Source organism: Saccopteryx leptura, chromosome 3 (genome assembly GCF_036850995.1).
Source record: "Saccopteryx leptura isolate mSacLep1 chromosome 3, mSacLep1_pri_phased_curated, whole genome shotgun sequence".
Taxonomy (NCBI): Eukaryota; Metazoa; Chordata; class Mammalia; order Chiroptera; family Emballonuridae; genus Saccopteryx; species Saccopteryx leptura.
The window spans coordinates 21272506-21298580 of NC_089505.1; the positions used below are offsets into that span (position 1 = coordinate 21272506).

The window sequence follows — 26075 nt, forward strand, 5'->3', positions numbered from 1 at the left end:
GTTGTGCCCAACTTTCGCCTATTATGAATAATACTCCTATGGACAGCCCTGTGTATATTTTTTTGTGGACATATGTTTTCAGTCCTCTTGGGCATGTAACATATAGGGAAACTGCAGGGTTAGATGATAACACAACTCTTTTTCTTTTTTTGTTAAAGATTTTATTTATTCATTTTAGAGAAGGGGGGAGATAGAAGAAGGGGAGGAGCAGGAAGCATCAACTCTCATATGTGCCTTGACTGGGCAAGCCCAGGGTTTCGAACCGGCAACCTCAGCGTTCTAGGTCGACGCTTTATACACTGCACCACCACAGGTCAGGCGATAACACAACTTTTTGAGGAACTGCCAAACTGTTTTCCAAAGCCACTTGTTGTGCCCATTATTTCAAATGTCCATCAACAATGTATGATGGTTCTAATTTCTTCACATCGTTGTCAACATTTATTCTTTATTATACCCATCCTAGTGGATGTGCAAGTGGAATCTCATTCTGGTTCTGATGTACATTTCCCTAAAAAACTACTGATGTTGAACATCTTTTTCACAAGCTATGGGCCATTTGTGTATCTTTGTAGAAATGTCTATTCAAATCTTTGACCGTATTTCAATTGGGATACTTGTCTTTTCATTGTGAGTTGTAAGAATTCCTGTATGTTCTAGGTAGAGCTTTCTATCAGATATATGATTTGCAAACACTTTTTCCCAGTCTCTGGGTTGTCTTTTCACTTGCGTCATCTTATTTTAATTCTCACAAGAGTCATGAGATAGTACTATGAATATCCACCAGTTTACAGTAGTTAATAAACCTGTCTGGGGTTTCACAGCTAGTAAGAGTTGAAGCAGAGATCCCAACCCAGGCAAGCTGCCTCCACTCCTCAGTAACATGGACTGTCAGAAACACTGAGTTTGTTAGGTGCTATAGCAATAGACACTAAATAAATACCCAGGAATAAGAACATAATAATTAGCTTAAAAATAAATAGTTACTGATGCTTTGCATAGAAATACCAGAGACCCCTCTTGTTGTTTATACCAGTCTTCTTGAAAAGAAAGAGTGGCTTAAGATAAAGCATATTCAGCCATAAAAGGCAAAAGTTGGCCTCTGAACAGTGTCTATTCTTTTCAATTGTAGGAAACTTTCTTTCTTACTGAGTTATGTAGTTAAAACAAAGGAATTCAGAATACAAGTGGTATTTCTGCTGAGATTCAAACATTGTAACTCATCACAGTGGGTGTTCTGTTAGGTGGAGGCCTCTTTCTTGGCCAAGAACAGGCTCTGTTCAAAATGCATGCCTCCCCCGGCCCTCCCCAGCCACTTTCTGAGAGGATGAACAAAGCCGAGTTTTAGCAGCTGAGATGTTACTTTGACCGGGCACTTCTTATTCTCCTCTTATTTCTGCCGGGAACTACATTAGATACAGAAGGTAATCTACAAGTAATTCTAGTTTGTCTACAGAGTTATGTTCATGCTAAATAAAGGGTGAAAGAGGGTTTAAAATGATATCTTAGATCTACCAATACTGGCATGGAAAGGGAGTCAACACATATAGTTAAGGGGGAAAAAACGTCTAAGACAATATAAAAAATATGATCTTGCATTTATTAAAAGAAGGCAATATGCACACAAACAAAAAAAATTCATCCAATGATGGACATTTTTTCCTCTGGAAAGAGGGTATGACTTTTATATAATGAAATATTTAACTTTTTAAACATGTATACCTAATATTGTTGTTTAATAAAAACAACATTCTCTCAGATAATCCTACAAACCTTAAAAACCATGGAAATTAATGAATAAAATAAACAAATGAACAAAGTTCTCATTTTGTCTATATTTGCATGTTCTGGTGATTTTACAAACTTAAGTCATAAAAAAATTATGTGCTTGCGTATGTGATTTTGATGGAGAAGAAATTCCATAGTTTCTATCAATTTTTAAAGTAATTAATTCTCTGTGCCCAAAAAGTTTAAGAATATTATCTTAAAAGAATATTATAAGGTCTCTCTTTTGTGTGTGTGTGTGTGATAGGGACAGAGAGAGGAACAAATAGGAACAGACAGACCGGAACAAAGAGAGATGAGAAGCATCAATCATTAGTTTTTTGTTGCGACACCTTAGTTGTTCATTGATTGCTTTCTCATATGTGCCTTGACCAGGGGGCTACAGCAGACAGAGTGACCCCTTGCTCAAGCTAGCGACCTTGAGCTCAAGCTGCTGAGCCTTGATCAAACCAAATGAGCCCACATTTAAGCTGGCAACCTTAAGGTTTCGAACCTGCGTCCTCTGCGTCCCAGTCCGAGGATCTATCCACTGCACCACCACCTGATCAGGCTAGAAGGTCTCATTTTTTGAAAGGTTAAAATAGAAATTAAAGAATCAAATAAGAAAACAAAAGCCCCTTAAGCCAAGCATAGTAACGACACCTTTAATACCATGAAAGAATAGTAATTGGATCTCCTCAGGTCCTCCTTCGTAACTTTTAGGATGATACTGAGGTACTCTTATATCTAAGCTTATCATGTATATTTCTAAATGTTAAAAATATGTTTCCCTTTGCTTTAGCTACAACACAAAAACCTTTCTTAAAACAAAGAGAAAGAGAATCCACCCTATAAAAACTAACGACATTAAACAAACAAGTTATTTCATTCATTCCTTTAATAATTATTTAAGCATCAACTTTAAGCCAGATTCATTTCATTCTTTAACGTCATTCTTATTTGTTGTATCCCAGGGTTTTCCTTCTTTCTTCTCCATACTGCAGGACAAAGAAACTGAAGGAGTGAGTTTTCGGCAGCAGGCCATCTTCAGTGTCCCCGTGATAGTTCCAACAGCCCCTCTGATATCTCTTTACGAAGACCTGTGGTGGCGCAGTGGATAAAGCGTTGACCTGGAAATGCTGAGATCGCTGGTTCGAAACCCTGGGCTTGCCTGGTCAAGGCACATATGGGAGTTGATGCTTCCAGCTCCTCCCCCCTTCTCTCTCTCTGTCTCTCTCCTCTCTCTCCCTTTCTGTCTCTCTCTCTCTCTCTCCTCTCTAAAAATGAATAAAATAAAAATAAAATTTATAAAAAAAAAAAAAAAAAAAGAATGGAAAGGGAGAACAGCAACAAACCTGTAAGACTTCATCCTTAGGTCACTAAGGATTTTCCATAATAAAAGAAACACAAGGGTTGGGGGAGGGGGGAGGGGGTGAAGAAGGAGAGAGGGGTTAGGGGAGGGAAGGGGCACAAAGAAAACCAGATAGAAGGTGACAGAAGACAATTTAACTTTGCGGGAGGGGTATACAGCACAATCAAATGTCAAAATAATCTAGAGATATTTTCTCTTAACATATGTACCCTGATTTATCAATGTCACTGCATTAAATTTAATTAAAAAAAAAAAAGGAAAAAAAAAAAAAAAAAAGAAACACAAGCCTGACCAGGCGGTGGCACAATGGATAGAGCGTTGGCCTGGGATGCTAGGGACCCAGGCTCAGAGTGCCCTGAGGTCACCGGCTTGAGCACGGGCTCATTGAGTGCAAGCTCACCAGCTTGAGCTTGGGATCATAGACATGACCCCATTAGTCGCTGGCTTGAGCCCAAAGGTCACTAGTTTGAGCAAGGGGTCACTGGCTCGGCTGGGGTCCCCTGGTCAAGGCACATATGAGAAAGCAATTAATGAACAACTAAAGTGCCACAACTATGAGTTGATGTTTCTCATTTCTCTCCTTTCCCCCTCTCTCTCTCCCTCTCTCTCTTTCTCTCTCTCTCAAATAAATAAATAAACACAAACTTCCCCTTATATTGGGACTTAATATCTTTATACTTTTTCTCTTGGGGCTCCAAAAGAAATAACAGTTGGAAATATCCCATGTATAACTGTCCCCTTGAAGATAAGTTTCTCCTTGAAAATAAAAGCAAATCAAATTTATCATAGAAAAACAAAAGATTTAGGTAGTGTCTAAGCTGGTAGGTTATTAAACTGACATCTATGAGGGTAAGACAAAACCTTACTTTAATTCTAACAGTACCCTGAGTGTTTCAGAATGTATATTTTCCAAAAAAAAAGTATTCTAATGGTTATTATTCTAAAAATTTTAAATATTACTCAAACTGACACTATTTTACTACAGCATCAACAGGAAATGATCACACCAATTAATTCATCTACAACATTTCTCAGTCATTCATCTCTGCTGGTGAATCACAAACTGAAGTATAAACACAGAGCAAGGAGAACACCACTGCAGCTAAGCGAGCCTCTGGCCCCAACTGGTCAATATGCACAGATAGGTGCCTATAGACAAACCTGGGCAAGGGACAATCCCACACACACTGACCCAGCAGAATTTGGCATAAGAGCCTCCTGTTACCTTTCAAGAGAAAACGACGTGAAGGGAAAAAAAAAAACAAAAAAAGACAATGGATCCACACTAAGAACAACTTCTACAGATTTCAGCTCAGCTTCTAAACTGGAAATGGATCCTGTAAATACAAGAGGTAAGAATCTTTCACACACAAGTTCTTTTGGTCACAGTTACAAGCCAAGAGAAGAATGAGCTCAGCTCTTGGCAGCAGAATCTTAAATATGAAGTGAGCTTTGCCGTAACTCAATTTAATTCTTCAACAGAACCAAGATACCCCCAAGGTACCACTCTCAAGGCCCGGGTCCTCCATATCCTTCCTTTGACGTATTAGAAAAGCCTCCTATACTATCCACCTCCTATTTGCATCCTGAACACCTCTGAAAGATTAAGTTCTTAGGATCATGAAATTCTTCACATACAGAACTGCCCCAACATCACCCGCTGCCTTCAACATCTATACATTTCAGGGTTCCTGGCATTCGGCATGCTTTCCTGTGTCCATCCCCCACTGATCTGGGCCCTCGACCTGCAACATTGCCCTCCAGCCCCAGCCCTCCCATCAGTTCCTATATCAAATCCCACCTTCTTTTATGAAGCCTCTTGAAAGAGTTTCCATCTGCCTGACCTGTGGCGGCACAGTGTATAAAGCGTCGACCCGAAGCACTGAGGTTGCCGGTTCCGAACCCTGGGCTTGCCTGGTCAAGGCACAAATGAGAGTTGATGCTTCCTGCTCCTCCCCTCTTCTCTCTCTCTCTCTACTCCTTCTCTCCTTTCTCAAATGAATAAATAAAGTCTTTTAAAAAAAAGAAAAAGAAAAAAAAACCCTTTAAAAAAATAAAAAAGAGTTTCTTTCTCCAGACCTACACCCGCCCCACCCCCCACCTATTATAGTCACATGATATTCTGTTCTTATAACAAACCATCTGGCGGGTTTAGAGAGTAATAATATTATATACATGCATGGCCATGCTGATCTCCCTTTTAATGAGATTCTTAATTCCCTGAAGGAAGAAACTGTCTTATTCCCTGGCCTCTGTTACATAGTTCCTTAACACCATAAATATATAATAAATACGTATTTACTGAATTACCAAAGAAATAGCCTGATGTATCCTTGGGGCGGGGGAGTGATGGAGAGAAAAATCCTGATCATTCAGGGAAAAAATTAAGAATGTAAGAAAACATCTTCCTTCACAGGGATAATACAACTCCAACAAAATTACGTTTGGGGTTTTGCTTGTTTGTGTGCTTGAAGCGGGGAAAATTCGATTGGGAACTGTTGAGTGCGTGGCGTGTATCTCCACCCACCGGCAGTCGTTCCTACCACCCAACCAAATTCCTACCAGTTGACTTAGGGCCTCTGCTGTCCTGAGAGTTCAGACTCAGCTGGAAAACAACAAGTAATGCTAACACTGGGACCCAGTCATCCCTCAACCCCATTTCACATTGCACCAGTGTCGGGAAACCACACTCCCAGGGTGTCGCTTTCAAAATGACTCTACCCGTATGACTTAAAGTTACAGCAGCTAGATCTTGTGGTATTTCATCGTACAAGTGGACACACGTATGCACACACGGGTAACTAAGAGCGGGGACAGTTTCTTCTCCAGGTGGGGAAAGTAAAGATGCGCAGACTAGAAGCCAATCTTTTTCAAACTTCTGACTCAAAAGCCTAAAAAAAATACACACACAGGAAGAAAAGAAGATAAGCACAAAATATAGTTCTGCAAGAGGTTGCATGTCATGTGCCTTGGTCTCTCTGTTTCTAAAGGACTGCTCTATTTTCCTCTGCTGGTGTGCGCCTACTAAATTCTGCTGAAAGCATAATAAAATTCAGAGTGCTAAGTACTGAGAAGCTTCATTCAAAATCTTCTGTCAAAGAGTGGACCAATAAAAGACGTAAAAACTTAAAAATCAAGCTATTAACAAAGTAGGCTTACCTACAACTAGTTCTTTTTTAAATTTTTTTATTTATTCATTTTTTTTAACTTTTTTTTAAATTTATTTTTATTTTATTTATTCATTTTTAGAAAGGAGAGAGAGACAGAGAGGAGAGAGAGACAGAGAGAGGGAGAAGGGGGGAGGAGCTGGAAGCATCAACTCCCATATGTGCCTTGACTAGGCAAGCCCAGGGTTTCGAACTGGCAACCTCAGCATTTCCAGGTTGACGTATATCCACTGCGCCACCACAGGTCAGGCTATTCATTTTTTTAGAGAGGAGAGGGAGAGAAAGAGAGAGAGAAGGGAGGAGGAGCTGGAAGCATCAACTCTCATATGTGCCTTGACCAGGCAAGCCCAGGGTTTCAAACCGGCGACCTCAGCATTTCCAGGTCGACGCTTTATCCACTGCGCCACCACAGGTCAAGCCTACAACTAATTCTTGACCACATTTCTTGGCACAACAAACTCATCTGAGCATCCTGGCGCACAGCAAGCGTGTCCTCAACATACTTTTGTTCTAAAGTGTTACTCAGTGTTTCCCGTGAGCTCCTCTCAGGGGCTGCAGCTTTCTCCATTGACCTGGTGCATGTCAATAAAACGTTAAACCCACGGACTCCCCAGTGGTCAATAAACAATGCAGGCTGAAATCAACTAAAAATATAATAATAAATTCAGTAAAGTGTTACGCATAGTGCAAATGCAGCCTCATAGGTAATCCTTTCCTATGGACCCAACACACAACTTGATCTAGTTTTAAATCAATTTTCATATCATTTAAAAAATGATGGTTCATTTTTTTTTGTTGCTTTCTTTCTCTGTCTTGTTTCAAAAACCATCCAGGTGTTAATGCAGACATTTTAAACACATCTTGGCAAAGTTTAATTTGAACAGGCACTTTCTCATGACCTTCGAGCCTGTGTTCAACAATGAAATCATTTGGCTTTATATCCTATTTGGTTATTAATCACAAACAACAAAGGAAGAACTTTCGCATGGAAAATGTGAAACCTATGTGGGCCAGCATGCACTTTGGGTCACTCTGGGTCATATTCACTTCCAGCTAGAGTCATTGAAGACCGTGTAATGACCTCAGCTTTGTAAAGACTACATTCAACATCTTGCTGGAGAGCAAACAAAACAGGGTTGTGACTTTTAGACGAGTGCTCTTGGAGGTTTGCAGTCTGAAGAGGGAGCAGTGAAGGACAGCAGCTGGGCCACGGGCAGGTGGCAGGGGGCATGAAGGAGACAGGTGCCCGAGTACACGCTGGCCACATACCCTCCCTGGGAGGGCCCTTTCCGTAACTGCCCGAAATGGAAACTTCTACCCCTGGCGTGAGACACCCACATTAGGACCTCGGCATTCTGACCTCACCCACTTAAAGAAATTCAACTATTATATTCTAGCCAAATTTGACGTTACATCGACTTCAATAAGCTGGGGGGGGGGGGGGTTTAAATTAACAGAGCAAATATTTACAACTCTATTTATTTTACTCATTTTCTTTGTTTGCATGACTATTATTATTATAGGTCAGCCTCTGTTTTTTATGCAATTGATTGGGGTGACATTGGTTAACAACAAGATTATATAGGTTTCAAATGTACAATTCTATGATACATCATCTGTATATTATATTGTGTAACTGGCCTTTGTTTATATTTTTTAAATATGAGTCAGGAAGTGGCAGAATAATGACAAAAATTTTTGGAATCAACCCTTAATTTAAAAAGCACTTTCTCTAATCAGTCCCTAGTAAGCCCCTGTTAGCATCCAGAAATAGACCCCTCAGATCCTCTCTCCACTCCTGGAGGGCCTGTAACACAAATGCAGCCCTCCGGACCACGGCTGAAGTTAAAATTAATATTGCCCTGCTTGCCAAACTGGGGAGCTACAAGCTAAACCTTTGTCCCATGGCATTAATAATGATCTCAAAACAGGACAAAATTAGGAAAGCGATAGATGAGGACTTTTTTTTTTCTTCCTAACATTAGTCAGTCTATATCTGGAGAAACCACAAACTGAAAACCAGTCTCTCTAAACTCCAGCAGGCCCCTGACTCACTCCAGGGTGTGAAGGAAGTAGGCAGAAAATCGCGGTAGACAAAGACACTAACAGTAGTCATCCGCAGTGGCTTTAGCCCACCGTGCAGTCCAGAGACTCTTTCTTGGGACACTTTGTGCAGCAGCATAACTGGAGTACTTACTTGTCCAAATTGTCTCAAGAATTACTGAAACTAAATTTACCTACTTTCCTACACATACAGGTCTTCAAAAGATTTCTCCTGGTCCAATTTTTCCTCTTCTTTCACCAAGGGCAAAGTAAAAAGTTAAGAAGTTAGTTGGCAAACATCTTAGTTTGGTTTGCCCCAGAAGCAAACACCGAGACATGTATCAGTCGTTTATTTTGGAGGTGATGTCACAAAATACTTGGGGGGAGGGGGGTGAAGAAGTGAGACAGGAAGAAAAGGTGGCCAAGGAAAGGTCATTTTGAAGCTAGTCTCCACTGAATCAAAATCCAAGCGGGACCTTGGAGAACCAGTGTAAAATATGCATCTGACAGGTAGCTCATTGAGATGCGAGAGAGCTAGGGGCCATAGCACAGCGGTCACTGGCTTTGCTGGCTTTGTGCTGCTGGAAGCTGGTACTTTTTGCCTGACCTGGGTATGAGCTTTTCTGCAAAGAATATCCTCAGGCACAGGAACGCAGGGGCCTGCAGCCGGAAGTACCCAGCACTTAAAGTGCTAAAAGCAGGGGTTCTGGGTAGGGCCTCTTCTACAGCTAGGATTGGAATTATTTCCAAAAGGGTAAATCAGAGGCAGCCATGTTGATTAGGTGACCCGTATCAGAAAATACAAAGTGGAGTGCTTTTCCACAAAATTATCATTCAAAATAAGAGGACGTAACCTTATATTTAAATCCTGAAAAGTCTTGTATTATGAGACATCGTCAATTACTGTTTCTTATTCTGAAACAGCAAAGGGCTGTTTGGCTGAAACCAAACAATTTGAAAAAACCTCAACAAAGTTCAGCTTGGATGCTGTCAAAGTCAAGCACAGAAATTCATACAGGCTTGGTGATTGAGGGGTTGGCTTTTCAACTTCGAACAGTAGATAACAAAGCAGCCAAAAAACAAACCAAAGCTAAAAATTGTAAAAGGGTAACCCACAAGTCTTCAGATTTGGCTATACAATAAAGAATAATAGGAAATGCCTGTCTTGACTGGTCATTGCAAAAATTGAAAATAAAACCATATGTGGTACTTACAATTGAATACTGGCTAGATCTCAAAGGTACTGACATACGTATATACAACTGATGGCATTAAGCTTAACATATTCCTAGAGAGTGTTTAGGAATACATGTCATAAACCCAAAAATTAAACCTCTTGTCCCTAAAATTCTTCTAGGAACTTACCAGAAATAAGTCACTAAAATAAAGAATGATACCAACAGCCGTAATAGTAATAGCAAATATTTATATAGTACTCACGAGAGCAATGCCATGCTGTTGTAGGTGCTTTCTATCAGAGGTTCTGGACTAGGAACGATTTTAGCTGGGGGCAATGCTGCCCCCTAAGACGCACTTGGCAATGTCTGGAGACACTTTTGTCTGTCAGAACTGGTGGGTAGAGGCCAGAGGTGCTGTGAAACATCTATAGTCCCCAGGACAGCTCCCACAGCAAAGGCTTCTCTGGCCCCAAATGGCAGTAGTGCCATGGTTGAGCATGCTTACTCGGTATCTACTCACTTACATAATCCCCACAACACCCCTAGAGTAATTATTGTCATTATCTCCATTTTACTGATCAGCAAAGACAAATTTTCACTGTGCTATTATCCATAATGTTGAACTACTGGGAATAAACTAAGTCCCAGAAAACAGGGAAAGAGTTAAATAAATGATAGTATAATGACCTAATAGAAACATGAAGAGTACTTATGAAATAATATAAAACTAAAATACCAAGACAAAAAAAAAAACATTAAAAGGATTTTACAATTATTTAAAAATATTAATACTGACATTAAATGGGAAAATAAGACATAACACTTACTATGGTGTTAAGGAATCTGGAAAATACATCCGAGTTCCTGCTGCTCATCACCAATTCAGACAGTGATTGTATCTTTATGGGTGTTTTATTCAGATGGCCGGCAATCTAGGGAGATGGGGGTTACGTTCCCAAATCCTCTCCACTCCCTTTCTCCAGCCATGGGCTTTACAAAGGGAAGGAAAGGGTAGGTAGGGGTTTTGGGATTTCAAGGGAGAGTTAAGCAGATGCAGTCAAAGTTAATTGGAGAGATTAGTCATAGTGAGAGTTCCTTCCTGGGAGCACAAAGACACTGCTTGCAGTCCCCTGGGGCACTAAGGTGAGTTGCTGGCAGTTCCCCCGGGGCACAAAAGGGCATTACTCAAGCTAAAAAAAAATTTTTAGGTCTAATGTTCATTCATTCACAAAAGATTTATTGATTTTAGTGAGATAGAGAGAAAGGGGAACAGAGAGAGAAAAAGAGAGGGGGGGGGACAATGAGCTGTTCCTGCGTGTGCCCTGACTGGGAATTGAAAAGGCAACTTTGCCCTGGCCAGTTGGCTCAGAGGTAGAGCATCGGCCTAGCGTGCGGAGGACCCGGGTTCGATTCCCGGCCAGGGCACACAGGAGAAGCGCCCATTTGCTTCTCCACCCCTCCGCCGCACTTTCCTCTCTGTCTCTCTCTTCCCCTCCCGCAGGCTCCATTGGAGCAAAGATGGCCCGGGCGTTGGGGATGGCTCTGTGGCCTCTGCCTCAGGTGCTAGAGTGGCTCTGGTCGAAACATGGCGACGCCCAGGATGGGCAGAGCATCGCCCCCTGGTGGGCAGAGCGTCGCCCCTGGTGAGCGTGCTGGGTGGATCCCGGTCGGGTGCATGCGGGAGTCTGACTGTCTCTCCCCGTTTCCAGCTTCAGAAAAATGAAAAAAAAAAAAAAAGAAAAGGCAACTTTTATGCACGTCCAACACTCTTCACAGAGTTAAACGGCCAGGGCGGTTAAGCTAAAATTTTAACTCTTGAGTTCCCTCAATCATTAAAATGGCAATGCCTGAAAAGGCGGTGGCACAGTGGATAGAGTGTTGGACTGGGATGCGGAGGGCCCAGGTTCAAAACCTCGAGGTCCCCAGCTTGAGGAGGGGGCTCGCTGGCTTGAGCAAGGGGTCACTCCCTCTGCTATAGCCCCTTTCTCTCCCCCCTTCCCTCCCCCCCTCCCCATCCAGACACGTATGAGAAAGCAATCAATGAACAACTAAGGTGCTACAACAAAGAATTGATGCTTCTCATCTCTTTCCCTTCCTGTCTGTCCCTATCTATCCCTCTCTCTCTGACTCACTCTGTCTCTGTCAAAAAAAAAAAAAAAAAAAGATGGCAGAAGTAAAAATGGATATTTGGGGGTGGGGTTGTTTCTAATATTCTCTCATATGAATATGGTTGTTGTTTTTTTAAAGAAAAAAACATGCAGCAATAAAGATAAGAAATTTGGAATTTTCTTTAAAAAATAAAATTAAAAAGAATTTTTATGAAATAAGGAATACCTTATTTTAACAATAAAAGGGTAAACAGGCTAAAAAGATGGTCGAGATTAAGAAATTTGAAATATGGATTTCCAAGGAACAGCAGCAAATGCTAGTGCTTTAAATTCCAAAGTCAGAACACTACTGTTCAGGGTAAGAATAAATCACCTAGACTTTATATCCACCTTTCTTTCTACCTTTTAGTTATTTCATGGCTCACTGTCACCTGAAGGGAATGGGCAAAAAGAATCAAATTTTAATCCAGCTAAGTCTATTTCATTTTAGCAGCTCTAGTATAGAAGATCATTCAAACTAATATTTTAAATTTATTAGAATAGTAGAAATAGTAGTGGTAGTAACCTTATTATTGTTGCTATTACTAAGCAGTATATGCTGAATGCTTCCTACATGTAATCTAATCCCCACAACATCCATTAGAGATAAGTATTTTTTTTTAAGATTTTATTTACTTCCTTTAGAGAGAGAAAGACAGAAAGAGAAAGGTGGAGGAGGAAGGGAGGAGCAGGAAGCACCAACTCAGTTGTTTCTCGTATGTGCTTTGACCAGGCATGCCCGGGGTTTTGAACAGGTGACCTCAGCATTCCAGGTCAACAACACTTTATCTGCTGTGTCACCATAGGTCAGGCAAGAGGCAAATATTTTTATGGTCCTCATTTTTCAAAAGAGGTCACAGACACTTCAAATTAAGCAACTTGCCTAGATTACACACAGCTAGTAACGGAAGGAAGTACCTGAATGTCAATCCAGGCAGTCTGGCTCCAAAACCAAGTGTGCTTGGGAACAGGATGGGGGACAGAGGACAGGCTCCGCCTCCCTCCTCTCCCAACACTACCACAACGAAACGATCACATCCGATAGGTGGGATGCAAAACCGGCCTTCGGAAGTACGTTCCCAACTTGTCTGAGTAGATACAACAATGATGTAACCAACAAGATCTCATATTTTAAATAGTTATTTTTATAGTCAATCAATTAATCAACATTGACAAACAAATGTCGGCCAAAAGCAGCTGAGTGTATTCAAAGGAGAAATAAAAAAAAAAAAAACAAGGCTGCCAGAATTCCCGCGGGAAGTCCTGAGCTCGATGACTCCTACACGAGGATTCCACCTGATCTTCACATCCACTGAATACCCTGTTCTCGTGAATGGGAGGAGTTTAAAAAGTAAGCCTATATCTTGTTAATAAGAAAGCTGATTCCTTAAAATAAGTAACGCTGAAGAGGAGTGGACAGGAACATTAAATAAAAAACACTATGTGTCGATATTAAATTGTTGGGCTTACCTGTCTCCAGTCTAGTCTCAGACTAGACTGAGCATATATTACAAAATGAGGTCACTAAAAACAAAATGCTGTGATCTTCTGAGATCCCTGAAGCATAGATTAACTCAACAAATAACAGGGATCAGGATACTAATAACATATCATCATGGGGAAATGAAGGGAATTTGGCATGAGCCGAGGTACAGGCGTCTACCTCGGCGGAGCCACTATCAGCTCAAAGCAGGCTACAGGTTGGTGCGAAGGAGACTGCAGAACAACCAGCTACCTGAAGTCTCCTGATGTCCGAAAGGAAGACGGCAAGAAAGGCCAAGTGAAGAAAGTGAAAAACCTCCTTTGTGGACAGAGCTTACATTTCTTCCTACCATGTGGATGTGTCTCTGACAAAATGTAAGTATAACCTTATTGTTAATACATGCGGTGATGTCACTATATAAAGAAATCCTGGCGTGTCTGTCTTGGCTGTCTGTTTTTAATTTATTGGAAATAACTGAAATGAAGGAAGATAACAATAATAAAATTCATAGCAAACTGTTATAGTTAATAGCACTTACGAAAGCAGCAACGGGCTATTCTAAACACTTTCTATCAGGATAAGTAAGCCATGAATTCTAGGAAAAGGTATACTTGACCAATCAAAGGAGTGGACTGTTGATGATCTAGTAAAAATAAACCAAAAGACACACCCTGTTTACAGAGGGGACAGCTCAGTCCCAAGAACTTTTACAGTGACTCCGAAAGAGACTGAACACTGGCTACAGAGTACCAACCCCAGAGCACAGGAGCCAAACTGAAGCCACTCCAGGGCCAGAGAAAGGGGCTTTGTTTTCATTCAGTCCGGACGGACGACAAAACATGCAAACAGCACTCCAGAGGCTGATTGGATGCTGCAGCCCGCCTTCCCTCACGTGGATAGTCACTTCACTGGAAGGACTTTTTCACGTGCTAATAATGGTTGTTTTTCCAATTTTCGCTTCCTTGAGTAACAAAATACAGTGAGTGCCTTATGCTCCCGGTTGCTTGACTTGGCACCTTCTTTGTGCTGCTCTCTATTTTTGTGTCCCCTCCACAATCAGCATTTCGCACTGTCTCCGTGTCCATGTTTAGCAGAACTCACGCCTGCTGCCCTTCTAAGTCGCTGCCCTAGACCTAGAAAGTGAGCACCTGAGTGTGAATTAAGAAGAATCACTCAATGAGGACCCCAGTGCCTCACTGATGTCCTGCCCTGCACGTACGGAGGGACAAACGTTCATTGTCATCTCTGTGCAGTCTGCAGGGCACACACGGTGGTCTGGGCTGCTCATGAGTAGGATCATTAAGTTAAAAACCAGGTTTCAGGCCCTGGCCGGTTGGCTCAGTGGTAGAGCGTCGGCCTGGCGTGCAGGGGTCCCGGGTTCGATTCCTGGCCAGGGCACACAGGAGAAGTGCCCATCTGCTTCTCCCCCCCTCCCCCCCTCCTTCCTCTCTGTCTCTCTCTTCCCCTCCTGCAGCGAGGCTCCATTGGAGCAAAGATGGCCCGCGCTGGGGTTGGCTCCTTGGCCTCTGCCCCAGGCGCTAGAGTGGCTCTGGTCACGACAGAGCAACGCCCGGGAGGGGCAGAGCATCGCCCCCTGGTGGGCAGAACGTCGCCCCCTGGTGGGCGTGCTGGGTGGATCCCGGTCGGGCGCATGCGGGAGTCTGTCTGACTGTCTCTCCCCGTTTCCAGCTTCGGAAAAATACAAAAAAACAAAAACAAACAAACAAAAAAAAACAGGTTTCAAACAGCCCAACAACTCTAACAGGACCTCGGAAACCGCAGGTCTCAGTAAGTGTACTCAAAATCATTTATTTTAGGCTCCTCCCCCCACCTTACTTCTGATTCTTAGCTATGTGCGACACAGTAGAGACTGACAGAAAACTGAGCAGTACTCTTTTATAAGAAACAAGAGCTGAGAAAGTTTAGAAAATGACAGGGCACAATATGGTAAGGCTTGTTCATTATAAAATACCGGGCCAGTATGACCTACTGAATAACTTCCAAATTATGGGAAGTAAATGTCAATAATTCTGTAGTAATCAAGGGGTAGATGTACCATCAACACCGTTCATTTTTATTTAGACTTTACTATTCAAGAGAAATTTTGCAGCATAAGGCCAAACAACCAATTTAGAATGCACAGAATACAATCTCAAGGACTTTTTTTTAATAGGGCACAGTTCATTTAGCCACAAAATAAATTCTCACCATAAAACATGTTTCTCTTTGTAACTGCAGAAGAGATGGGGAGGAAGGAGGCAGGCAGATAAGAAGGGCCCAGTGGGACATGGAGAAGGAAAACATGAACTGTTTTCTCAACCCACTTGTAAAACATCCCAAACCTCCCAGCTTAACATCCATCACTACGAAACGCACCACGGAGTGTAAATGCATATGAACAAAGATGGAATGGAATAGTTATTTTATAGAATTTGCAGGGGAAGAGATAAAATATAATAAGTACTTTTACTGCGTGATTCTTTTTCTCCTCTATTCCCAAATGTCCATAAATCACTCCCTTCTCTCCACACACACACAAACTCTACTTTTCCTCTTCTTCCTGTAACTCTAGTTATTCAGAGTTAGACTATAAATATTTATTAAAAACGAACTCAACAGCTCTCAAAGTATTGTCCGATACCGGATCGCATGGGTGGGTCAGACCCATCCAGGGAGAAAGTGAATCCACTGGGGAAATAAATTTCTTCTGTCAAACACAGTCCAGGAACTACTAAAACTACTAACACCCGGGAGGAAGTTACTGCCTTACAAGTGGAAACAGAAGCTGAAGGCACAGAATCCAAGAGTGGAACAAGAAAACAGGCCAGGAGGCTCAGTCCGGCAGCAGGTTCCAGAGAGGGCCCGGCCACGCCGGGAGAAAAGGGAGAAAAGGTCAGCACTGCTGTGGTAGGAGGAGCTGCTTCTCAGAGGGCCAGGAGGGATGGCAATCTGATGAGGCATTTCCACGGACGATATGCAAGTGACCTGGAAGAATTTGTGCGAGATGCCTATCTTACAACCGCAGAGTAGCCCCGCCTCTCACAGTGTCCAGATCAGTGGCATTAAACTGAAATCTATCATGTTTCCAGACCATTATGACAGTTCTCCCCTCTTTGGAGAATCCACTCCTCTCTTCAGACTAAATAAAGCTTTTTTATATAAGACACCAAAAGGCAAATAGGTCGCACTGCACACAGTCATATGGGAGGCTGGGTGCCCTTTTCCCCGCTGCTTGCCTGGCTTGCTTGCAAACAATAAAAACCTTCCTGAACAAATGAAAGTGAACTTTGAAACCAGCAAAACATTTCGGGCACACTGCCACAAAGATATTCTCCAAGCAACTGCAGGCCATTTGCTGTCCTGGATAGCTCTATATTTCTTGCCACGTACTGGATCTGTGGTTAAATGAGCCCAGCATAGAATTATGACCTGGATGCTTTGATGTGAAAAAGCACTAACCGATCTAGATGGAGGGATGCAGGCAAACGTGAATTTTTGGCATGATGGGGCATAGGGGGCCTCATTTAAGCTAGTATCATCATTTAACATCCAAGCTGTATTCTTCCTCCTGCATTAACTGGAAAGCCTCCACCAACAAAAACAGCCACCATTGATTATAATCCTCCCTGCCGCTTGCCACATTCTGTGCCAGGGGGTTTATAAGCATACGCCTATTACGTCTTAGGACAGCCCCATTATCTACACTCTGCAAGTGAGGGCTCTGAGACTATTTCCTAACATGCTCCACAGGTGACAGGGAAAAAACGAATCAGAATACGCAAATTTAATAAAGTAGTGAGGACACCTACATCATTATCAGTTTTGGACACTACCCAAAAGAGAAAGAGAAAATACAGAATTTAAATGTAAAGATTCAAACCTCTGTTCCAAAGATGCGAAACTCATGCCTGTCTTTCCAGATGGAAGCTGGTATCTTAGAACACAGAAGAAATTCCAAATAAATAGTCATTCAAAACCTGCCATTTCGTAGGAATTTCCTTCAGAATCAGTAAGGGTTTAAAAGTCAAAGATCCAAACGACAGGAGAAAATGGGCAACGTATAAAAAGGCAATTTCCTGAAGAATTGTTGAAACGGCTAAGAAACACAGGCAGAGAAGTTCAATTTCTCACACACACACACACACACACACACAAATATAAGTTCAAACAATTGTATCTTCTTTATTTCTCTACTCTTTGTGGAGAGCAATTTAACAGTAAAAGCCTATTGCCCCAGTAATTCCCCAAATGAACTAAGATATGTGTACACAGGTCATTATTTTTAATAATTTTAAGGATGGGACAACTCTACCACAGGATGGTTTTGACTTTGGTTCAGGAAGAAAAACCCTGCTTGTGGAAACTTAGATAAAGCTGTACATTTGTATGTTCATAGAAAAAAATGTGGCAGGACAGACATACTGTGTATAATAATTATAGAGGGTGAGAAGGAACGGCACTTTTCCATACTGTATATATTTTTTATTCTGCACCGAAGTTTTTAAAGCAGAAGCCTGACTGCTTAAGGTATTGTTAAAGAGATTTTGAATGCATTATTAAACATTAGCTTGGGGATCGAAACTTTATTACACTAAAATGCCTCTTGAACTCGAGAGCAACCCTGCAGAGGAGGCCACTCCAACCCCTGCCCAGCTCACCATCCAAGTCCCCATGCTCTGCAGTTCAGACAGAAAGAGTGACCTGTGTTCGTTCAGTGCCACACTACAGTTTCACTTCGGCACAATGGTAAAACTGGGCTATGACTCACCTTCCTCTGCAAAACAATGAAAAGTTCTAGTTCAGTGGGAAAAAACTACTTGACTTGCCAGTTCACTGAACTGTTCGAATCAAGGTCAAAATAATGGGTGAGAGTGAGAAGGAGTCACTGCCAAGATCCTATCTCGTCCTTGCACCAGCCCTTTCAATGGCCCTCCAACCAAACCCTCAACGTGCCAATGGCCAGAACAGGAAGCACCTTGTGCCCTCAAACTAAGGTTCAGAGAACCCAAGTGAAACGTGGACTGGACCCAGGATTGCATCATGAGCACACCTTTCAAATAATGCCAAGGAAAAACACAACTAAAATAAAAAAATGATTAAATATATAGCTTCAGAGGAAACGTAGTTAAGTACCATAATGAACAAAATATTTGATTTCCTATTTCTAGCCTCTAGGGAGCAGGCAAAACTCAATCTACTGACTGGATTTTTATAATTTTTATAGAACTTATTAATCTTTTTACTATCTACCTGGAACTGTTAGGTATAGCTTTCAAGGTGCTTTAAAATGTGCTGCGTCACTAATCCTGATGGGGAGCCCCATCCCAGAAGGTAAGCGCCTCCACAGTCTGTGGCAGGGCTGGAGCCCCGAGGCCAGCGCTCTGTTAATCCTAGGTCTCATTTTCCCCCAAGTTCTTTTGCTTCAAACAAATCACTCTGTCTCTACCCTTCTCCTCCCAACCTAATCATTTTCTTTCTCAAGCCTCCACAAATTAAATTCTACTTGCTCGTCCTAACCACAAAATTATTATTTTTAATAAACATTAAGGTCAGCTAAAAATGCACAGCCCTGAGAAACTTTTCCAGACAGAACTCACCGCCCTCTGGTCTAAATTTCTGTATTCCTTTCTTTTTACAGTCAGTAGGTGGGTCAGGCACCCCTACCGTCTGCCATAGATAATCACACTCCTTCCTTTCAAACTCGCTGGCGCGGGTCATTCAGGAGACCTTCCTGGTAATGTCCCCAACCAACCCCACCTCCTCATTCACACACAGGACCCCACTCCCCTGCTGAAATTCTTATCCACAAGCTCTCCACCTGCCTTGCTTCATGAGGACACCGCCAACCTGGAGCCTCGTCTCTGAGATTCGCCTGGTCCCCTGACTCTCCTGAGAGCTTCCCAAATGACAGCTGATCTCCAGACGGGCCACAGGCTCATAGAACATCTTCCCCCACATCAACCCAGACCGGAAATTAGGAGACCCAACCCTCTGCCAGCCCTCCCGTTGCTCAGAGGAATTTATTCATCTGTTCCACCAGCAAACGCCCGAGCCAGTTCTGCATGCCAGGCGGGGAGTCAAGGGCTGGGCTGGGCTGGGCTGGGCTGGGCAGGGCGCCAAGGTGACAGAGCTTCCCTCCGGGCCCTTCTCCTCAGGGGGCTTTCAGTCTGGTAGGGAGCAGCCGCCTTCCCTGCGCTCCTCCACCTGGAACCCACATGAGAGCCACTTGGGTATTTTTTGAAAAGCTTCAAAGTCAAGGCCTCAGTCCAATCGCATCAGGATGGCTGGGAGGGTACCTCCAGCACTTCAAGGGTTCCCCGTGCGAGTTTCATCTGCCCATCTACAAAGGAAACAGCTGGCGCAGACTCCGGTCAGCCAACAGATGTGCAGGATGGATGGCAAGAAAAGCAGGGCCCTCCAGAGGGGGCTTCCTGGGCAGGGTCGTTTCCAGGCAGAAATCACCTGTGCATTGGGACATGCCTACAGGTCCTATAATACCACCAAATAATTTTTTATTTCACATGTTCAAAAATTTTTGTTGTTGCTTTTTTAACTTTGATCGCTCTCAATTACATTATTTTTTAACATTCGGTGATTTGTACACAGGCATCAAGCTTAAGAAAAAGAAAGAGAAATGTTTAACAAAAGTGTAGGTTAGACGTTCTTAACTGAAAAAGATTCTGCATCAAAGACAGATAGAGGCTCGTATTTCATAACAGGAACCTCTATCTATTTGTCCCCTGTTATATCTCAGTGGGTCAGCTGATAGGCAAATACACCAAATTAACATTCCACATTCTAGATGACAACACAGAACAAAGGACTGTCCATCGCTAAAGAAACACTGGAAGGCTCATTTTCAGCGAATATGTCTTCGAAGTCTATTCTATTTTGTGCCTTGTATTATTATGCCATTTTGGTTCTGCGACTGTCATTGGGAATACCACCCTCTGCACTGTCAAGAGTTGAATGCAAAACACTTACGGTTTCACTTTCTACCTGTGAAGTCTGTGAATAAAGAATTCATCTCAAAGTTTAATCTATAATGGAGACTGCTTTGAAGACCAGAAACAGCCATGTGTTGTAATGCAATATGCTATCCATAAATGCATATTTTTATACCTTTATTTCTAACAGGAGTACTGAAGAGATCTACCCTGTAGATACAAGGAAATACTCAGTTCAATAGCAGCAGATGTGAAGGGAGCCTGGCCCTTATGGAATTTGAGTCACACACCCATTGGTTTTCTATTTTTGTTAAAATAACATTCCCAGAAGTATTTTTTTAATGCTTTTTATTTTCCTACAGCCTTGGGACAGATCAGAGGGCAGGAAAGAAAACCTGTCTAATTGGATGAGAATTCATGTTTAAAGCTTTAAAGTTTGCTTATGATTTAAAGATTTAGTTGTATTTTTTTCTTTTAATTATCTTCTGATTTCGACCACCACAGTGACCTGAAACCTTTTGTAGTAAGACAATAAGGATCAAACCAGCAAACTATGGAGATTATTAATGCCGGAGAAAGAAAGGGGATTAAGTGAGAGTTAAGAAGTATCTTTGAAAAGCCACAATGCTGTAATTGCTACTCCCGTGTGGTAGGGGTTCTAACTCAGGTCCCTGAAAGCATTTTAATTTTCTGTTGAGACCACACGGTTCTTTAAATAAGAGAGAAAAGTTAATAGCCCAAGAAGAGAATTATAGCACACTCATCTCCTATTACATGTGACATAGAAAGCAAATTTACAAGGAAAATACAAGCTGCTCCAATCATTTCACTTTAAATGCACTCCATAGAGACGATGCCTACAAGCATTTACCATCTCATTTATATGGACTTACAAAGGAGAAAAACATTAAGAGGGAAAGAGTAATTCCAAAGGGAAGAAAAAACATTTTTTTAATTTAACTGGCCTAAGTTTTCCCATAGTAACAAAATTCAGGCGTGATAGATGAGATCAAATAAAACACATCACTAGTTGTTGTTGCTGTTCTCCAGAAAGCTTCTATGGCCGGTGCGTGAATACATAATTAAACAAAATAGGAAAGTCTGAACTAGTGAAGATCACTACGTCACCCTGGAAGTGAACTCCAGTGACAGAAAAGTGCATGGCCACATCCAAGGTCAGGTTCTGCACTGATGCCTCTGCAGGACAAGGCTGCATTAAAACAAAACCCACGTGTTGCCATCCCCCCCCCCTCCCCAAAGTATAAACCTCCAACTTCTCCCTTTTAGCAAAAGTAAAAAATCTTTTCCACCAGCACAGTTAATCAAATACAATTTGGGCGGAGCTCTAGAACAATTCAACAACAGTGGCAACTTTCTCCCTACAGCAGTCAACTGTCAACACCTAAGACAGGCAGGCAAAGTGAAGCACACTCGTCACAACAGACCTACAGTTCCTGGAGGGCTTTTCCCAGAGACGCTCCAGTCTGGCAGCTTATCCCACTCTGAAGCGCTGGGTGAAGCGGAAAGCAGGTCCCCACTATTCAGAGTCTACAACAGCCCTGGCGTCAGGAAGAACAGGCCAGGCTGTTCCCATCACCAGCAAAGCCCTGCCTTCAGCGGCTTGGTTATTTAGCAAGTGGGACTCAGTAAGTGACCAGGAGAGCTTAGTCCTTGCTGACGGCTTCTTTTCAAAAGCTCGGGGGATGGGGGGGGGGGGGGGGGGGGGGGAGCGGGAGGGGCAGGGAATCGCGCAAGTGGACAAACTTACCTGGCAAGTGCTTGTACGCCCTGCGAGCTCCTTGCCCGGGGAAATCAAACCTGCACTTTTTCCAGCGAAATGCGGTGGCTGCCGGGCCGCTCATCACCTACATTTGCTTCAATGACGAGGAAAAAGATGCAGAGGAAGTGGACAACAAAAGCAGCCTGCGAACTGCACACTGGGATGTCCTGTGCTGTGCTGGGGTGGCTGTTCTTTTTCCCATGAGAGGATCTGACTAAACCTAGCCCAATCTCCTCCACAGACCAGACAGGAAGTTACACTTAGTGGTTAGTGAAACGCCTTAGGTCATTTGGGTTGTGCTTTTTTAGTTTTTTTAATTGTCACAAGTAAGAGCCTTTGCATAGTTCTGATCAACTACAAAGAGATTCTAACTTTGTTTCCTGTTTTGACAGCATCAGCTTGTAAAGGACGCATCTAAATAGAGGCTTTTGCCTTGAATACACAACCGGGCTGAAGAGTTTGGTTATGTATTAACTATATTTTAAAGAATGAATTGGACTTGTTATTTCACTTTAATATGCATATTTATCTTGAGGAGATAAAATAATTTCTTCTTAATTCCTTAGACATTGCTATTATGGAAAAAATTAACCACACAGAATCGTAAGATAAGAGGTAACAACGTTGACTCATTTTCCAGGCGATTCTATTTGCTGTACCTGCCTTGCTCGCTTGGCTATCACTTATGCACATGTGATATCCACACACCTAAGTGAGCGGAAGAAATCATAACCCATATCCCCTCACCTGTTTTCCTATTCCTCTTTTCTTTTTCTCAGGTGCTTTGTAGTAGAAACGTTCACTTAGAAGTGGAGATTTTCCTAGAATATGTATGCACCCTTATCAGGAAACACATAGGTTTAAATTAAAAGCCACATCCCTTCCTACTTATTGGCTGAGGTACAGGAAAGAGAACGCGCCAGGACCTGCCCCCGTCTCCTCCTCTCTATCTGTGGATTTGTCCAAAACTAGAAGCTGAATGATTCTGGCAAAATGTTCATGCTAAGCCTCAACCTCCAAATCTGTAAAATGGGAGTAGTGACCTCACCTGTCTCCTAGGAGTCTTGTGAAAAGAGATAGAAGCACAGTGATTGTATGGCCAGTAGCCATGGCCACCATCACAGCCGCCTGGCCCATGCAGGTTAGCATTAGATTCAGACAGACGGCAATGAAACAACGGAGCCAAGAACTGGTGGGCCATTATATTTAATCCTAGCTTGCACCCAGCGGGCAAGAAATACACAGTGGGAAAACACTGCCCTTTCCATTCAGGACTCCCAAAGCCACTGACTTATCCGAGTTTCCTAGAATCAAAGGTTTGTACCTCACCAGCCTTATTCACCTCTGTTCTCCATCTCTTTCTCTCTGCACAAACTCTGCACAAACTGGCTTCTCCTTCAGCACTCCACCATCTTGGCTGCTTCTTCTCTCCTCCACATGGCCTTTCTCTGCTCTCCTCCAGCATGGGCTCCTCTGCCTCATTTTATAGTGTAGAAATCAAAACCTTTAATCCAATATACAAACAAGGAAGTCTCTGATACAAAGTCACTTATCTGAGGCATAATGAGATTCCCCATAAGAGTGCACCACCCCACATCATACAGCAGTCACAGGTGTGGAGAAAAGCTTAGTTTTTAAAAGACCTTAGTATTAAAAGGGTGGGAAAGACTTAGTCTTAAAACTAAGCCTTAGGTTATAACGACCCTGCCTGCTTACAACCTGTCCCCCACACCCAATACAAACTATAAGCGAGTAAACATATATATCATATTTACAAACTTATTTGACCAACAGTGATACAGATTATGTCACATTATCAAAGCCCAATTTTTTTTTTGGCAACAGCTTTATTGATTTATAATTCATATTGCATGCAATTAACCCATTTACAGTGTATACATCAAAGATTATTCATATATTCAGAGTTTTGCATCCATCACCACAATCAATTTCATAATATTTTTATCACCCCAAAAAGCAGTCATGTTCCATTTCCTCTTCTCAAACCCCCCCCCCCAGCCTTAGGCAAACACAAAAAACCTACTTTCAGTCTATCAATTTGCATCTTCTGGGCATTTCATATAAATGAAGTCACCAAATACGTCTGTGATCATTTTTCACTTAGCACACAATGTTTTCACAGTGTATTTGTGTTGTAGCACATGTCAGTTCTTCATTCCTTTTACGGCCAGATAGTATTCCATTGTAATAACATCCTATAATTTATTTATTCACTCATCAGTTGATAGATATTTGGGCTGTTTCTACGTTTTAGTTATGAATAATGCTGCTACAAGCATTCGTGTATAAATCTGTATGTTGTCACATATTCATCTCTTGGATATAAACAGCCAGAAGTGGAATCGCTGGGTCATACAGTCACCCTCTGGTGAACCTTTAAAAAATCTGCCAGTTTTCCCAAGTGGCTGCACCATATTCTGTTCCCACTTCCAGGGCAGGAAGGTTCTCCACATCCTCAGCCACATTTATTTATTACCTGTCTTTTTTATTAGAGTAGCCATTCTAGTGGGTATGAAGGGACATCTCATTGGGGATTGATCTGCAGGTCGCTTATGGTTATCAAAGCCCAATTTTTACCAGTAGCCCCAAAATGTTTCCATTTTTCTAAGCAAAGCTAAAAACTCAAAATACAGAACTTGATCAGAATAGATACTGGCTACAGTGCAGAAGCAAGACCTTGAAGGTGTCCAGCTTTAATAGTAGCTATTTTCAGACAGATTTAAAAGAATTTCAGCATTTTTAACTGGGAGAGGTGTGTGGATTCCTACCAACAAAATAGTGCTGGCCTTCAGGTTTCTATCTCTGTAGAACCTGCCAAAGCAGCTGGCCCTTCTTGCTCTACCGAAGGGCTGCTTACAGAAACTTATAAGATGAAATTCTCAATGGAAATTTGACACTCTAGTCACCTACAAACCAGTTCTTTCCACCTGCAGTCTTTCTGCATGCAGTGTCTTCTTAAAGAGAAACAGGCCCAAATAAAAAGTAGCCTTTCTTTAAGTAAAGAGCCATAATTATTTACAGAAAGAAATTCAAAATTTTATTCTTCAATTATAGTTTACTTTCAATATCACTTCGTATCAGTGTCAGATGTGCAGCACAGGTTGGACAACTATATACTTTACAAAGTCTGCCCCTGGCTTTTCCAGTACCCACCTGGCACCATTTTATGGGAAGAAATACTATATCAGATGTGATTTAAGATTAAAGATCTCGAAAATATTGAAAGTAGCCAAGGGGCAGCAAATCGTGATTCCTCCTTCTCTCTCAAAAATATGATATCGTAAGAAGTGTGGTAATTTTTCTCAAAGGAATTATCCAATTCAAAATTCAAAACATCTAATATAGTCTACTTCAAAGGCATTATTCTTTTTTTCTACTTCTAAGGGACTATCTAATCTAATTAAATCTAATTCAGAGGAATTCTTATTTTTCCCCCCAGACCACGTGATGTTTGAACAAATTCATATACAATGTTAATTATCTCTTTCCTAAAGCATCTTATGTTGGGATTTTAATTTTTAATTTTTTAATCCTTAAAAAATAGCTAAACAGAATAAAATGTATATGAAGCATAAACCAAAAAATACAAAAAGGCTATATAAACTTAAATTTTTTTTTCTTTATTTTCCAATATAAGGCCTCCGATCTTGCAATGTGTACTAAGTAATATGATTCATCCATCTTCTCTGAAATTTTCCACGTCCTAAGGCTGCACCATGTAAGCCATTGTTTTTGTTATTTCTTGGCATTTGGCTGACTATGAGACTGACCCCTGCACTTTCCTATGTCAAACAGAACTTTCCATTGTGGGAAATGTCTAAAACATTCACATTAAGCTAAGTGAAAATGTCATCGGGGGCGCACTTTCCCTTTCCACCGAAGACTGCATCTCCCTGGCCAAGCAGGAACCCCAATGATACCCCGCAGGGCACAGGAGCGGAGCACCGGGCAGCAGGGCAGACCAGGCCACTGGGGAGCAGGGCAGACCAGACCACCGGGCAGCAGGGCAGACCAGGCCACCGGGGAGCAGGGCAAACCAGGCCACCAGGGAGCAGGGAAGATTAGGCCACCAGGGAGCAGGGAAGACCAGGCCATTGGGGAGCAGGGCAGACCAGACCACCGTGCAGCAGGGCAGACCAGACCACCGGGGAGCAGGGCAGACCAGACCACTGG

At 42.2% G+C, this 26075-nt stretch overlaps 1 protein-coding gene across 4 annotated transcripts in view; it reads right to left on the reverse strand.

Moving 5' to 3' along the window:
• UTRN (utrophin) overlaps window positions 1–26075 on the reverse strand; it is a 515659-nt gene that overhangs the window by 438352 nt on the left and 51232 nt on the right. The window contains exon 1 of one of the 4 annotated variants that reach the window (XM_066373069.1): window positions 21870–22016. The exons of the other annotated variants lie outside the window; for them this stretch is intronic. Coding sequence (XP_066229166.1) covers window positions 21870–21963 — 94 coding nt within the window. The 5' untranslated portion in view covers window positions 21964–22016. Of the gene's footprint in view, window positions 1–21869; window positions 22017–26075 lie in introns of those variants that run through there. 4 annotated transcript variants of the gene reach the window in all.